Source organism: Aethalodelphis obliquidens, unplaced genomic scaffold, assembly GCF_003676395.1.
Source record: "Aethalodelphis obliquidens isolate GAN/ISIS:26980383/991018 unplaced genomic scaffold, ASM367639v1 scaffold38, whole genome shotgun sequence".
Taxonomy (NCBI): domain Eukaryota; kingdom Metazoa; phylum Chordata; class Mammalia; order Artiodactyla; family Delphinidae; genus Aethalodelphis; species Aethalodelphis obliquidens.
Genome location: NW_020837982.1, coordinates 9603753 through 9619383, shown reverse-complemented (window position 1 = coordinate 9619383; position 15631 = coordinate 9603753). Strand labels below are relative to the sequence as shown.

Sequence of the window (15631 nt, the reverse complement as noted above, 5' to 3'; positions counted from 1 at the left end):
ATTTGTAATTAAAAAACTACCCACAAAATATGAAAAGAAAAGCCTAGGTTCAGATGGCTTAAGTAGTGAATTTTACCATATGTTCAAAGAATTAACACTAATTCTCCTCAAACTCTTCTAAAAAGTAGACAGGAGGATGCACTTCCATACTCATTTTATGAAGCTAGTATTATTACCCTATATCAAAACAACATGGACATCACAAGCAAAAAACAAAACCAAAAAATTACAGACCAATATTCCTTATGGATATAGATGCAAAAATCCTCAGCAAAATACTAGCAAGAAGGTCAGCAACACATAAGAAGAATGATATACCATGACTAAATTGGATTTATCCTAACAATGCAAGGTTGGTTCAATACCTGAAAAATCAGTTAATGTAATGCACCACATTAATAGGATGAAAAACAAAAACTTAACGATCGTCTCTAAAGACACAGAAAAGGCATTTGACAAAATTCAGCACCCTTTTATGATAAAAACACTAACCAAACTAGGAACAGAAGGAAACTTCAACCTGATAAAGGGCATCTACAAAAAGCCCGAAGCTAACGTTATCACACTTAATGGTTAAAGATTGAATGCTTTCTCCGTAAGATTGGAACAAGACAGTGATGTCCACTTTCACCACTTCTATTCATCCAGAGCAATTAAGCCAAAAGGAAACGGGGCGGGTGGGGGAATAAAAAGGAATCCAGATTGGAAGGGAGAAGTAAAACTATTTCTATTCTTAGATAACCTCTTTTATATAAAAATCATAGGGAATCCACTAAAAAAACATTTGTAGTAATACATGAATTCAGCAGGGTTGCAGGATACAAGATGAATATACAAAAACCAGTTGTATTTCCATACACTTGCAACGAGTAACCTGAAAATGAAATTAAGGAAACAATTTCAGTTACAATAGCATCAAAAATGAATAATAGAACTTCCCTGGCAGTCCAGTGGTTAAGAGTCCACGCTTCCACTGCACCACTGCAGGGGGCACAGGTTCAATCCCTGGTCCGGGAAGATCCCACATGCTGTGTGGTGTGGCCAAAAAAAAAAAAAAAAAAAGAATAATAAAGAAATTTAACAAGTGTACTTATTGTACACTTACACTCTGGGAAGTTCAAAAACATTGGTGAAAAAAAACTTAGAGGTCTAAATAACTGGAAAGACATCCCATGTTCATACATCAAAAGATTTAGCATTAGCAATACTCCCCTGATATACAGATGTAATGCAGTGTCTTTCAGTATCTCAGTTGCTTTCTTTGTAGAAGTTGACAGTTTGACCCTAAAATTTGTGTGAAAATGCTAGGGATCCAGAACAGCCAAATATTCTTGGAAAACAAAGTTGGAGGAATCACAAAACTTACTACAAAGCAACGGTAATCAAGATAGTGTGTGGTTCTGGTATAAGGATAGGAGTAATTCAGTGTAATAGAATTGTGAATCCAGAAATATATACGAAAAATTGATTTCCTGCAAGGTGCCAAAACAATTTAGCAGGGCAGGAATCGTCTTTTAAATGAAGTGTATTGAGACATCTGCATGTCTACATGCTATAGAAGGACATTGGATCCCTGGCATCTACAAAAGTGTCAAGGACCTAGGTTTAAAAAGTAAGCTATAAAACTCTTAGGAGAAAATGTAGGGGTAAATCTTTGTGACTTTGGATTCAGCAGTGATTTCTTAGATATGACACTACAAGCAGAAACAAACAATGAAAAATTAGATAAGTTGGACTTTGTGAAAAATTAAAAAATTTTGTGCTCCCAAGTACACTATCCAAAAAGTGAAAAGACAATCCACCAAATGGGAGAAAAGTTTGCAAATATTTTATCAGATAAGGGACTTTTATCTAGCTTATATAAAGAACTCTTACAATTCAATAATAAAAGACAGCCCAATTAAAAATGGTGAACAGTTCTGGATAGACATTTATCCAGAGAAGATACATAAATGGTCAGTAAGCACATGTTAAGATGCTCAATGTCATTATCTACCAGGGAAGCACAAAATTACAATGAGATGCCACTTCACACCCATTAAGATGGCTATATCCAAGTCGGTTAATAACAAGAGTTGGCAAAGATGTGGAAAATCAAAACCCTCATACATTGCTGACAGGAATGTTAAATGGTCTAGTAACTTTGTAAAACAGCCTTTCAGTTCCTCAAATGGTTAATCATAGAGTTACCATTTGACCCAGCAGTTCCACTTCTAAGTATATACAAGAGAAAAGAAAACATGTCCATGTTTTCGTAAGAAAACATGTCCATACATAAATTTCTATGTGAATTTTCATAGCAGCAGCATTCATAGTAGTCAAAAAAGTGACGAACAACCAAATATACGTCAACTGATACATGAATAAACAAATTGTTTTTGTTATTCCTCCATAAAAGGGAATGACATACTGATAGTACAACATAGATGAACCTTGAAAGAACTATGGTAAGTGACAAAAGCCAGTCACAAAGTATGTATGATTCCATTTATATGAAATGTCCAGAATAGGTGATAGGGATAGAAAGTAGATTAGTGGTTGCCTAAGACTGCCAGGTTAGAGGGTTGGGGGGTGATAAAAAGTATTGGATTTCTTTCTGGGGTGATTAAAATGTTCCAAAGTTGATTGTGGTGATGGTTGCACCAGTCTGTGAATACGTTAAAACAATGAGCAATCACTACACACCTATTAAAATGGCTCAAATCTAAAACACCAAAAGCTGCTGATGATGTGGAGCAACAGGTACTTTCATTCATTGCTGGTGGGAATGCAAAATGGTACAGCCACTTTGGAAGGCAGTTTGGCAGTTTCTTACAAAAGTAAATATACTCTTAGCATATGATTCAGCAATTTTGATCCTTGGTATTTACCTGAATGAATTGAAAATGTATGTCCATGCAAAAACCTGCACATGGATGTTTATAGCAACTTTATTCATAATTGCCAAAACTTGGAAGCAACCAAGATGTCCTTCAGTAGATGAGCAGGTGAACTGTGGTACAGTGGAATATTATTCAGTGTGAAAAGGAAATGAGCTCTCAAGTCATGAAAAGTCATAGAGGAAACAGATGTGTATTATGAAGTGAAAGAAGCCAATCTGAAAAGAATCTGTGTGATTCTAACTATGACTTTCTGGAAAAGGCAAAACTATCGAGACAGTGAAAAAGCTAAGTGGTTGCCAGGGGTTAGGAGGATAGGAGGAATGACTAAGCAAAGCAGAGAGGATTTTTAGGGCAGTGAAACTTCTCTGCATAAGATTGGTGGACACACATCATTATACGTTATCCTGATGTAAACTGTGGACTGCGACTAATAAGGATGTGTCACTGTAAGTTCAGAGATGGTGACAGAGGTACTGCTGTGGTGGGGGATGTCAGCAGTAGAGGAGGTTGTGCGTGGGGAGGCAGGGAGTTTATGGGAACTCTGTACTCTCTGCTCAGTTTTGCTGTGAACCCAACATTGCTCTAAAAAGTAAGGTTTATTAATTTAAAAAAATGTCTGGGACTTATCTCAAAGCAATAAGTTGTAGAATGCAAACTGGTGGATGGGACAAGATTGCCTGCGGGGGTATGGTTGCTGGATCTGAGTGATTGGTGCATGAGGCTTATAATAATTTTTGATATCTGGGAGGCCAAGTCCCCCCACTTTATTCAAAACTATCATGGGCTTTTAAAATTATTTACTATGGAAAATTTTAAACATACACAAGATTATGCTAAATATTATAAATAATGCTATACTAGTCTAGACAATATAGTATTGGCATGAATTGAATAGACAAATAGACCATATTTATAGCATAGAGGTTTCATAATCAGATCCACATATATGTAGAAATTTGATATATGACATAGATGACATTATAAACATGGGAAGACTGGGGCAAGAGTTTAGAACAAGGGGAACATCTGTATAGAAAAAGTAGATTCCTAGCTCACACGTGAATGCCCCTGAACTATAATAGCTGATCTATTGGTACTCTGGTATTGCAGTTAACGAATGAGGTAGTTGCATGTATTAGCAATCTCAAAAACTGATGGATGTGAGGTAATTGCAGAAGAATACTATGCTACGAGAGCCTTAAGGTTTAAAAACCTGTAACATAAAGGTGTGAAATATGCATGGTAATGATAACTCCAAATTCCTGATAGTTGTTACTCTGAAGAAAGTAGTGTATTTGTAATGTTTCATTTCTTAAGGTAAAAAAGAAATTGAAGCTGATGTAGCAATAATGTTAAAAATTATTAAGCCAGGTGATAGGTAATAGGTGTCCATTACAGAATTCTTTATATTTGTTTCTGTGAAATATTTTATAAAGTATGAGTATCACCAAATGAAGTGTCTTGTTTGGATCCTAATTCAAACAAATCTTCAAGAAGACATTTTAGTGGCAATTGGGGAAATTTCACTAAGATTGAGTGTTAGATTATATCAAACAATTATTAGTTAGGTGTGACAGTGGCACTGTGTATATGTAAGAAAATATCCATGTTTTCAGAGATGAATATGTAGTGCATTAGATACTGTAATACAGTTTCTGGGACTTACTTTTAAAAAAGAATAGTTGAAGTAAATGGCAAAATCATTATAATTGGTGATAGGTATGTGGAAGATTGTTGTAATATAATGCTCTCAACTTCTGAGTTTGTAAATCTTCGTAATTACATATGCAAAAACAAAAAAATTGTTCTTTAATAATAATTTGTACTATTGGCTACCATGTTTGAAATGCTTTGTTACAAAATTTTTTTTAAGTTCTGTTTGTTTCCTGGTTTAAATATACACATATACATATATTTAACATATATACTATATATCATGTATAATAAATAATGTGTATTATGTCTTATGTAAATATTTATAAAGTGAGTCAGGAATAAAATTTGATCCACTCTTCCTCCAGGATCTCTATACTGCTTTAAACTGTGAGGAAGCATGCCAAAATTAGTATTTAGGTTTATTATTTATTTGCAGTTTTTCTTTTCATGGTGACAATGTGGTAGTGAATAGCTCTGGGTGATTTCCAAGAAGTCAAAAGTAGCAGGGATAATTAGCATGAGGTGGTGTTAAGTATATAAACTTGAGCCTTGACAGAATTGTATTAATTTCTCAGAAATTAATAAAGTATTCCAGAAATAATGCTTTGTCTTTTATTTCACATTTTATGAAATAGCACTTAGAATATAGAGTTGATAAACACACACACTATTGTGGTTTCACGTGTTTATGTCTTTACTCAGTTTCTGGGTCATTCCCAGTCACACACCTACCACTATTTATTAGATAGCCATCTTGCCTTCAGGATACTTTAGATAGTTACTTTCTGCAACTAATGCTTATAACTGTCTGGCTAGTGTTTCAGAATATTTTAATAGTGGGGACAAAATGATGTGAAACTGACGTTGAGAGAGTAAAGATTTCTTAAATGACTTCACTTAAAATTAGTGTGACTAGGTTTTTTCCTGTTATTTGAACTACCAAATTGTTAATTCCTGTGATTGTTTGATAATGATGAATATCTTTACAACTTTTAAAAGTTCTTTCATTGATACTATCTCTTTGACGTTTTTCAAGTACTTAGAAGTTTATACAGGAAAGTGTTGCCATTATTCTGGCTTGATGGCCTTGTGATGCCATTAAAGTTACACAGCTGTTAGTAGTAGCGTTAGAACTTAAATTGTTTTCATGGCTGGTCGAGGTAGTTATTGTGCTCCGTAAAGGAAATTGATGACTTTGCAAAGATGAACAGTTCTTCTGCATAAATATTTTTTAAGAAGGAAGTTGAGGGCTTCCCTGGTGGCGCAGTGGTCGAGAGTCCGCCTGCCGATGCAGGGGACACAGGTTCGTGCCCCGGTCCGGGAAGATCCCACATTCTGTGGAGCGGCTAGGCCCATGAGCCATGGCCGCTGAGCCTGTGTGTCCGGAGCCTGTGCTCCGCAGCGGGAGAGGCCACAACAGTGAGAGGCCCGCGTACCGCAAAAAAAAAACAAGGAAGTTGAGACAAACAGCAGCAGACTGGGAACAGTTTTGTAAGATAAAATAGTATTAATATCCAGTATGTATAAAATATTCTCCCAAATTAGAAGAAAAACAATTCATTGGAAATCACAGGTAAAGTATATCACCAAAGAGGAAATACTGGTCGCTAATAAATGTATGAAAAGATACTCAACCTCTCTATTAATAGGGAAATATAGATTTTAAAACTCAGCATTTTCTACCCATGATGTTGGCAAGGACTTAAAAAAATGGAAAATAGTGACTGTTGGTAAGGGTGTGAGAAAACAGACACACCCCTATATACTGTTGGTAGGTTCATCTTTTTTGGAAGTCAATTTGGCCGAACAGATATCCTACTTAGGCTTAAATCATGTAGTAGGCACATCAGATCAATTTAATATTTAAGAGGATGGTAAAGGGGTGCTGAGAAATTAATCCCAACTTTAAAAAAGCCTAGACCTAGTTATCTGCCATGTACTCTGGCTTTCTTTCTTCTTTTATTAACCATTTCTTGAATTGTGTTTCAATAACTTGTTTTAACATTAAAACAACTTTCTGAGGTGGGTATTTTTATTCTAATTTTGTAGATGTGGAAACTGAGGCCAGAGAGGTTAAATAAGTTAGCCAGTGGGTGAAAGAGCTTGAATTTAGTTCTAAAACTATGTGGCCTTAATCACTCTTTGGTTAGATAGTTAATAATTGATTCGTGATACCCAGCATACGTTAAATCTTACCTTTATTAAAATGATTTTCTAAGTTAACATATAAAAATGTAATGCTTAATTTTTTCATTAGAATGTCAGCCTGATAAAGGTAAACTTTTCATTAATGGAAAGTCTTTTACTTTTTTTCCTAGAGGATCTGAAGAGGCAAAATGCAGTTTTACAAGCTGCACAAGATGATTTGGGACATCTTCGGACACAGCTGTGGGAAGCCCAAGCAGAGATGGAAAATATCAAGGCCATTGCCACGGTGTCTGAGAATACCAAGCAAGAAGCTATAGATGAAGTGAAAAGACAGTGGAGAGAAGAAGTTGCTTCACTTCAGGCTGTTATGAAAGGTAAAGATAAAAACAGATCTATTTTATGATTTTCTAAGATAACTGATTCTGATGATTGAGAACATTTTCAGAAGGTCTTAAAATATATCCTGAGTTTCATTTATGTTTCATTTGTGGCTTTATGTATTACCATCTTCAAGATGTACTGTCATATTCAAAATAAAAAGGAAGCCAATGGGTATATCATCTGTATCTTTAACAAATTTAATAATGGAGAATTATGATGAGAGTGTTACAGAGATACTGCATTAAATGAAAACTATAGTTCATTATAAGGTTTAAAGCAGGGCTTCATAATGGATTTTCTTATAGGAGAGGCAGGCCAGTAATGTCAATGAATGAAGCTGTGTGTGGGCACAGGAAGTGTGCAGAACTGGAGAGACCTCCCATGCAAAGAGTGAAGTTACTATTTACACTTATTAGTTCCAGCTAATTATTGCCCATCCAGGCCAGTGTTGCCATAATTTTACATTGTAAAGAAAAATTTGGATTTTTATGTGAAATCTTCACTCAGTCTATGAGGTAGAGTGGCCTGTAGGTTAGAATAGGCTTTATGAGCTACCAGCTGGTGACCCTTGGTCCAAAGGAAGAGTAGCAGTTTAGTCTCTATCAACTTTTAGCACTAGTGCTTATTAATTCCTGCATTTCTGAAAAAATGATAATGAAATAAGCTGCCCCCTGAATCTTTGGGTTTCCAGAATTAGTTTTGTTAATAATATAAATGTGAAATAGTGATGACACTTTTTCCCGTCTTCGCAGTTATGTGTCACTTTTGCCTTAGTACTCTGTGAGAAGGCAGGTAAGACAAGCACTGTTTTCTGAGTTTGTGGCCATCACCTAGGGATTACTCTAAGCCTCATGTTACATTCCTGACCGTAACAGCTTACCCAAATAAGAATTCGTTTTTTTCACATGAGAAATCCAGAGGTAGGTAACCTAGGGCTGGGTACAGTGGTTCCTGATGTCATCACTGTCCTAGGCTCCTTCAGCTTTTCTTTTCCTTCACCCTTAGCATGTGGTTTTCAACTTCATTTTGCCTTGTGGCTGAAAAAAATGACTGCTCTTCCTCCAGTCCGCCTGAGTAAAGCAAAAACTTTCTAGAAATCTCCAGCATATTTCCCCCCGCCCCACTCCCTCACACATACTTTATAGAGGTTTCTGATTACACATAACTACCAAGGCATCTAGAAACTCTAGTTTTAAAATTGGGCCGTTGACTTCCTAAACAAAATTGGGGTTTTGTTAGTAAGAAAGAAGAAAGAGTGGAAATTAATGGACAACCAGCAGTGTTTATCACATGTTTTAAGATTGTATTAAAGATAAAGTCATTTTATAAAGACTTTATAGAATTTGTCTCAAGTTAGAATCTTGGGTTATAGTAAAAACATTCTGAAAATATATCCCTTTTCTCACCCTTTCAGGCATATAGTTGTATTGGGGTGACACGTTATATTTGTCTTAGGAGTCATAGTGTTGTATCTAAGAACATAGGGTTTAGAGTTGGCCTTAGGTTTGAATTCTAGCTCTGTTTCTTTCTGGTTATGAAATATTGGCCAGAGTATTTAACCTCTCCTAAGCTTTCCTCATCTGTAAAATAATATGTGGCACAGATTTATTGTGAAGATTAGAGATGATTTAAGGTCCTTAGCAAAATTTCTACGTGTAGTAAGAACTAGAAATGTTAGTTTAGTGCTTTTGTTTTTAGTGAATTAAAAGATTTCCAGAAACTAGGCTTAAATTCTTTATATAACTACTTTTAAAATTTTAGTGTGCCAGGACATTTTTTCCAGAACGCTTAGAAATATTTGGTGATGTTTTGTAGAAACAGTTCGTGACTATGAACATCAGTTCCACCTTAGGCTGGAGCAGGAGCGGACACAGTGGGCACAGTATCGAGAATCCGCAGAGAGGGAAATAGCTGATTTAAGGAGAAGGCTGTCTGAAGGTCAAGAGGAGGAAAATTTAGAAAATGAAATGAAAAAGGTATGAAGGAATGTATTCATCTATAGAAATATTTCAATCCAAATATTTTTGTTGTAATGCTTCAACTAATATCATTATGGTAATAGAAGTTGTACTTTTTTGTTTTCTGTTAGAGAAATTATTTGGACACAGACTTAAATACAGTACTAAACAATTTGATGACCTTCCCCCAGATATATGTTTGGCTGAGTCCCTCATCTTCAAATCTTTGACCAATTGCCTCCACCTCATGAGACCTATCCTGACCACCCCATTTAACATTGCAACCTGCCCACCTCCCTCCCCCACCTACCACAACTTGTTCTTATCCTGTTCTAATTTTTCTTTTTCCATAACATTTATTTCCTTATAATGTACATAGAGTTCACCTATTTATTATGTTTAGTAATGTTTGCTGCCTTTTCCTCCTTACTAGAATGCAAGCTTCACGAGGGCAGAAGTCTTGTTTGTTGTGTATCCTAAATGCTTAAGAGTAGTGTCTCGCGCATAGGTGCTTAGTAAATATTTGTTGAATGAGTGTTGTTGCTTGGTGTTTGTGTCTAAACTGAAGCCTGAGAACAGATTTTAGTTTTCCTTCTTTCTCAGTATACCTTGGTTCCTGTGTGACGAATGTACTGCATATTATGCTTGAACATTTTACCGTAAGATGCCTGACCATAGAACAACTAAATATAAGATGAAATATTTTATCATTGAGAAAATTTAAAAAGCTTTTTGGCCAGTTTGATTATGTAAGCTTTTACTTTATTTTTTAATTTTAATTTAAAAAATTTTTATTGGAGTATAGTTGATTTACAATGTTGTGTTAGTTTTAGGTGTACAGCAAAGTGAATCAGTTATACATATACATATATCCACTCTTTTTTCTTTTCTTTTTTAAGATTCTTTCCCCACGTAGGCCATTACAGAAACTTTTTTTTTTTTTTTTTTGCGGTACGTGGGCCTCTCACTGTTGTGGCCTCTCCCGTCGCGGAGCACAGGCTCCGGACGCACAGGCTCAGCGGCCATGGCTCACGGGCCTAGCCGCTCTGCGGCATGTGGGATCTTCCTGGACCGGGGCACGAACCCGTGTCCCCTGCATCGGCAGGCGAACTCTCAACCACTGCGCCACCAGGGAAGCCCCAGAAACTTTTAATTTATTAATTTATATACATACATATATTTGAAATCACATATAAAATAATAATTAGAGTTTGATTTTTCTTTTCAGTTGAATTAATCATAATCTTGGTTCATACAAGGACTACTTTTATATATTTAGAAGTTTATTTAATTTTTTTTTTATAGTGTAAAAATCATATGAGAACTCAACACCCAAAACAAAAGCTTGAACCTTGAGGAATAGTTAGTTACATTGTCTTATTTCAGGAAAAGATTGTAATTCAGCTTCTTCATGAGGATCTGACAATGTCTTCATGATCACTAGTCACTTAGTCATCTACCATAGTTAGCCAAAGTAGGTAGTCTTCAATTCTGTCAGGTCGTTTCAGAGTAATTCATAGTTGATGCTATCATTAGACATTTTATTCAGAGCCACAGTACCATTCACATGAGGATAGTTTTTTTTTTCATTCTTCTTATATATTCATAGTCATAATTTCTGCAGTCTGCCACTTTTTATCCTTTTTAAAATTTTTATTTTTTAAAGTTAACTTTATTTTTTAGAACAGTTTTTGATTTACAGAAAAATTGTGAAGATACTACACAGTTCCCATATACTCCACTCCCAGTTTCCCCTATTAACGTCTTAATGTTAGTATGGTACATTTGTCACAATTAATAAGTCAATATTGATTATTGTTAACTAAAGTCCTTTCTTTGTATTCAGATTTCATTAGTTTTTACCCAAGTCCTTTTTTCTGTTCCAAAATCCCATCCAGGATACCACATTACATTTAGTCATGTCTCTTAGGCTTCCCTTGGCTGTGATAGTGTCTCAGCTTTTCCTTGTTTTTAGTGACCTTTCTGTTATTTAAAAAAACCATCTTTAAAAGTTTTGTTATGATATGCATCACTTGGAATTGTGAGGTCATCGTTGCATTAATAAATAACTCAATCTGTATTAAATTCTTTGCTTCTTCTCTCCTTTTTTTTCCCTGATGATTTTAATCAGCAGACCTCTATAAGCGTCCCAAATTAGCCTTGGCTGAAGATATTTTAAGCTCACATGTCTTTTCCAAACAGGACTTAGTTCAAAATAAAATAAATGATGAAATGACTTTGCAAGCACTGGAAAACAAAGTGTGTCTCTCTTTTCTGAGAGAGATCATTTTTTTTTTAAATCTCCACTCACATTTTGGCATAGAAAATGTTTTCCCTATCATGAACACTTCAGGAGAAGCTTGGACTGTTTTAAATTCAGTGAATAAGATTAATTTTCATTTTCACTAGAAGGAAAAAAGCTAACTTTTTGAGTCTGCCTTTGTTTCTGTGTGAATATACGTGTGTGTATATAAAATAAAATTAAGTTTCTTACCAACTTACTAGTTTATGGATGTTGTTTCCTTTTAATCCATGTTTTTGAGAATGAAGGATGGAAAGCAGCATGGTTTTAAGGGTTATTTTTTGGGTTTGTTTCATGTAGATATCAAAAGTAAAATGATAAATACCCTGTTTAAATAATTAGATGGAAGCCCTTTTATAGAAACATAATTTTCTAATATTTTAGGAAATAAATGTTTTATTTTTTTATGTTAAAAAACTAATTAGTCCTTTCAGTATTTGTAAGAGATTATGGTTTCATTAATTTAGTAACCAGAATTATAAAAATTATTTATTATATGCATTTCCTTTTATATATAGATATTTTCCAACTCAGTTACTCAACTAATTAAAAAGTCAAATTTGTGGCTGCTTTCACTTTCTGAGACAGACTGCATTCTGTCTGTGGAATGTGTATCTCTCTAAATAAACCTGCTTTCACTTAAAAAAAAAAAAAGTCAAATTTGTCGTAGTGGATCCATTTTCCTACTTATTCCCAAGTTCTAAACGGAATATTTGGGAAAGCTGTGATTATGACTTGACATTCAAAGTAATGCAGCATTTAAAAGTTAGACGTGGTTCAATCTTGTGAGTGCTAATACAGTGCCTGCTAGACTTATTTATTATACTAATTTTAATAAGTGGAGAGGTCAGAGTTTTTTAGAAAAGCAATAAATCAGTAAGTTGTAGCATTTAATTCTTTTTAACCGTAGGCCCAAGAGGATGCTGAAAAACTTCGGTCTGTTGTGATGCCTATGGAGAAGGAAATTGCAGCTTTGAAAGATAAACTGACAGAGGCTGAAGACAAGATTAAAGAGCTGGAGGCCTCAAAGGTTGTGAAACATTGTAATCCATTTGCTTGAAACCAAGGTTTTGCCCTAATGCTATGAGCAAAATTAGAATACTAAGGGAGTAAACTGTAACTTAAACTATGCATCTTAAGACTCTTGCTTTCTTGAAAATGCAAGAAAATGTTTGGAGATGATTTCTCCTTATGGATATTTAAAATAATGACAGTAGTGATGCTTGTGCTGCTTTGTTACAAAGTCAGTGTTTATTTTCTTATCAAAATGAGACCTGATCTCTCTTGTTTTGATATGAAGGAAAATAAAGTTTTCAAAGGTGACTTTGTTTTCTGACATCAGCCCCAGAATTGATCTTTGACATAGCTATAGTGTGGCTGGATTTGTTGGCTATAAAGACGCAACAGAAAAAATACAAGGGGATGTCAAACATTTTAATAATTAAAGTAGGAAAGAAAGAAAAAAAATTTAGAGGTAGTAAACAGAAACACAACATAGGAATGTAGAAATACATATAGGAGTGTAGAAATGGGCATGTATCAATAATCCCAGTAAGTGATAATTACCTACTAAAAGAGACTAGATTTTAAAAATCTAAATTTATATTGCTTATAAGACGTATACCTAAAATAAAATGTAAAGTAGGATTGGAAAAAAAAAGAGACTTAAAGCAATGCCTTGTAAATTCTAATCAAAAGAAACTTGGTTTAGCAATTGTAATATGAAACAGATAGGATGAAAGGAAAACAGAATTAATAGAGATAAAGAGGGACCCCTTCTAATTTATAATTCATCAATGAGATATGACAGTCATGCACTTGAATGCATCTTACATAGCCTTGAAATATGTGAACTAAAAAGTGACAATTATGAGGGGAAATTGACATTCACAATTATAGTAGGAGATTTAAACTGTCCTTTAGCAAATGATAGTGCAAGCAGAAAAAACATTAGTAGGGATATAGGGGTTTTGAGCAACTTGATTAATAATTTAGATGTAATAGACATAGAATCCTGTCACTAAGAGAGTGAGAGAGAGATTATATTTCATACACTAGTAGAGCATAGTAGTTAAGAGCTCAACATTTATTAGATGGATGACCTTGGGCAAATTAATTAATCTTACTGTGCTTTGGTTTGCCCAACCGTAAAATGGGGATAATACTACCTCCTTCATAAGGCTGTTATGAGGATTATATAAGTTAACACATAAGGCACTTAGGATAGTGCATGGAATAAATATTGTTATTTTTAGGTACATTATACTTTTCATAATGTCACAAAGGAAATGTCATCAGATTTTGAAGATTTGATGTTATACACATCCAAATCTCTGACCACAGGTTATTAAATTATTTACAATAAAATATAACTGAGATGAAATGTCTGGAAAATGAAAAAAATTTAACTCATATGGAAAAAAGAATTGTAAAATATTTAGAGTGATTTGAATTTTTTACTCAAGAATCTAAAAATAGAACAATAGTACAAACAGTATGAATGGAAGGAAATAATGCAGGTAAGAGCAGAAATTAGTGAAATAGAAAAGCAAAAGGAAAATGGTGAATATAATGAAAAAAATGAAAAAAGTAGTAAGATAGGCAAACCTGATAAGACTAATTAGGAAAAAAGAAAAAAGACTTAAACCATTATAAATGAAAGAGGGAAATAACTACAAATCAGTAGAGACTTAAAAATAATAAATACTATGGACAATGTCACAGCAATAAGTTTGAAATGAAGTAAGTTTGATGAAATGAAAAAATTTCTGATAGGAAATAATTAGCCAATATTGTCTCAAGATAAAATAGGAGAGCCGATGTAGTTAGTAACTATTAAAGAAAGTGAATTTATAGTCAGAATCTCCTTTTCTCCTGTCTCCTATCCTCCAAAAGACATTAGACTCAGTTAGTTTTGCAGACAGGTTTTTCCAAAGCTCTTGGAAAGAGGTAATCCCTATATTTTACAAACTGTGTTAGAGAACAGAAAAAGAGGGAAAGCTCTCCAACTCATTTTATGAGACATAACTTCATTACAAACAAACTCACAAAAAGGTATTAAAAGAAAATTTTAGATCTATCTCATTTAGGAATACAGAAACAAAAATTTTCAGCTGTGTAGTTAAAAAAAAGGAAAAGAAAAAGCAAAAAAGACATCATGATCAAAAAGGGATATTCCCAGGAATTTAGGATGGTATATCACCAGAAAACCTATTATTTTTATGTACCACATAAAAAGATTTTAGGAGAAGAGTAGTAAATTCATCTTAGATTCAGAAAGGCATTTGATAAATTTAAACACCCAATAACTTATTAAAGGGCTATTTATCAAACCTTCAGCAAACATCATACTTAATGATGAATGTTTAGCAGCCTTACCATTAATGATGGGAACATATGAGGAGGCCCGTGCTCAGTGATTTTGCTCAGATTGTTTATGTGGTCCTAGGTGATAAGATAAGCCAAGGTAAAGAAATGAGGCATAATAACTGGAAAGAAAGTGGTGAAACTGATTTTCTGTATAGGAAGGCAAGAGAATATTCAGACATACAATTAGGAAAGTTGTTTCCAGCAAGATCAACATGCAAAAATAGTAGTGTTTGTGTACCCCAGTAATATCCAACTTACAAATGCAATGGGGAAAAATTGCTGTTCACAATAGCAAACAAACAAAACCTATATTAGCTACCTGAGAATATATCTAAATAAAAATGAGTAAGATCTTTATGGAACACATTATAAATGAAAATTTGAATACATGTGTGCTCCTGAGTGAGAAAATACTGTATTGTAAAGCAGGCAGTATATCCCCAAATTAATCTGTAAATTCAAAATTCCCCTCAAAATCCAGCAGGGTTTAATAAGGAACTCGATAAGTAGATCCTAGAATTCATATGGACAAGCAAAGGATCAGAAATACACCCAGCAAAATTTTTTTTAATTAATTAATTGAATTTATTTATTTTTGGCTGTGTTGGGTCTTCATTGCTGCACGCGGGCTTTCTCTAGTTGCAGCGAGCGGGGGCTACTCCTCGTTGCAGTGCACGGGCTTGCTCATTGCGGTGGCTTCTCTTGTTGTGGAGCACAGGCTCTAGGAGCGTGGGCTTCAGTAGTTGTGGCATGCGGGCTCAGTAGTTGTGGCTTGTGGGCTCTAGAGCACAGGGTCAGTAGTTGTGGTGCACGGGCTTAGTTGCTCCGTGGCATGTGCGATTTTCCTGGACCAGGGCTCAAACCCATGTCCCCTGCATTGGCAGGCAGATTCTTAACCATTGCACCAGCAGGGAAGTCCCGACACCCAGCAAAAT

The 15631-nt window shown here is 34.6% G+C and overlaps 1 protein-coding gene across 5 annotated transcripts in view; it reads left to right on the top strand.

Moving 5' to 3' along the window:
• The window catches only part of RABEP1 (rabaptin, RAB GTPase binding effector protein 1), a 104099-nt gene that overhangs the window by 49504 nt on the left and 38964 nt on the right, over positions 1-15631 (top strand). For all 5 annotated transcript variants that reach the window (XR_003438018.1, XR_003438017.1, XM_027130793.1 and 2 more), the window contains 3 exons: positions 6857-7060; positions 8883-9043; positions 12238-12357. Coding sequence is in view for 3 of the 5 variants with exons in the window: in XM_027130793.1 (XP_026986594.1) it covers positions 6857-7060; positions 8883-9043; positions 12238-12357 (485 nt within the window). In the remaining 2 variants the exon portion in view is untranslated. The remainder of the gene's footprint in view (positions 1-6856; positions 7061-8882; positions 9044-12237; positions 12358-15631) is intronic.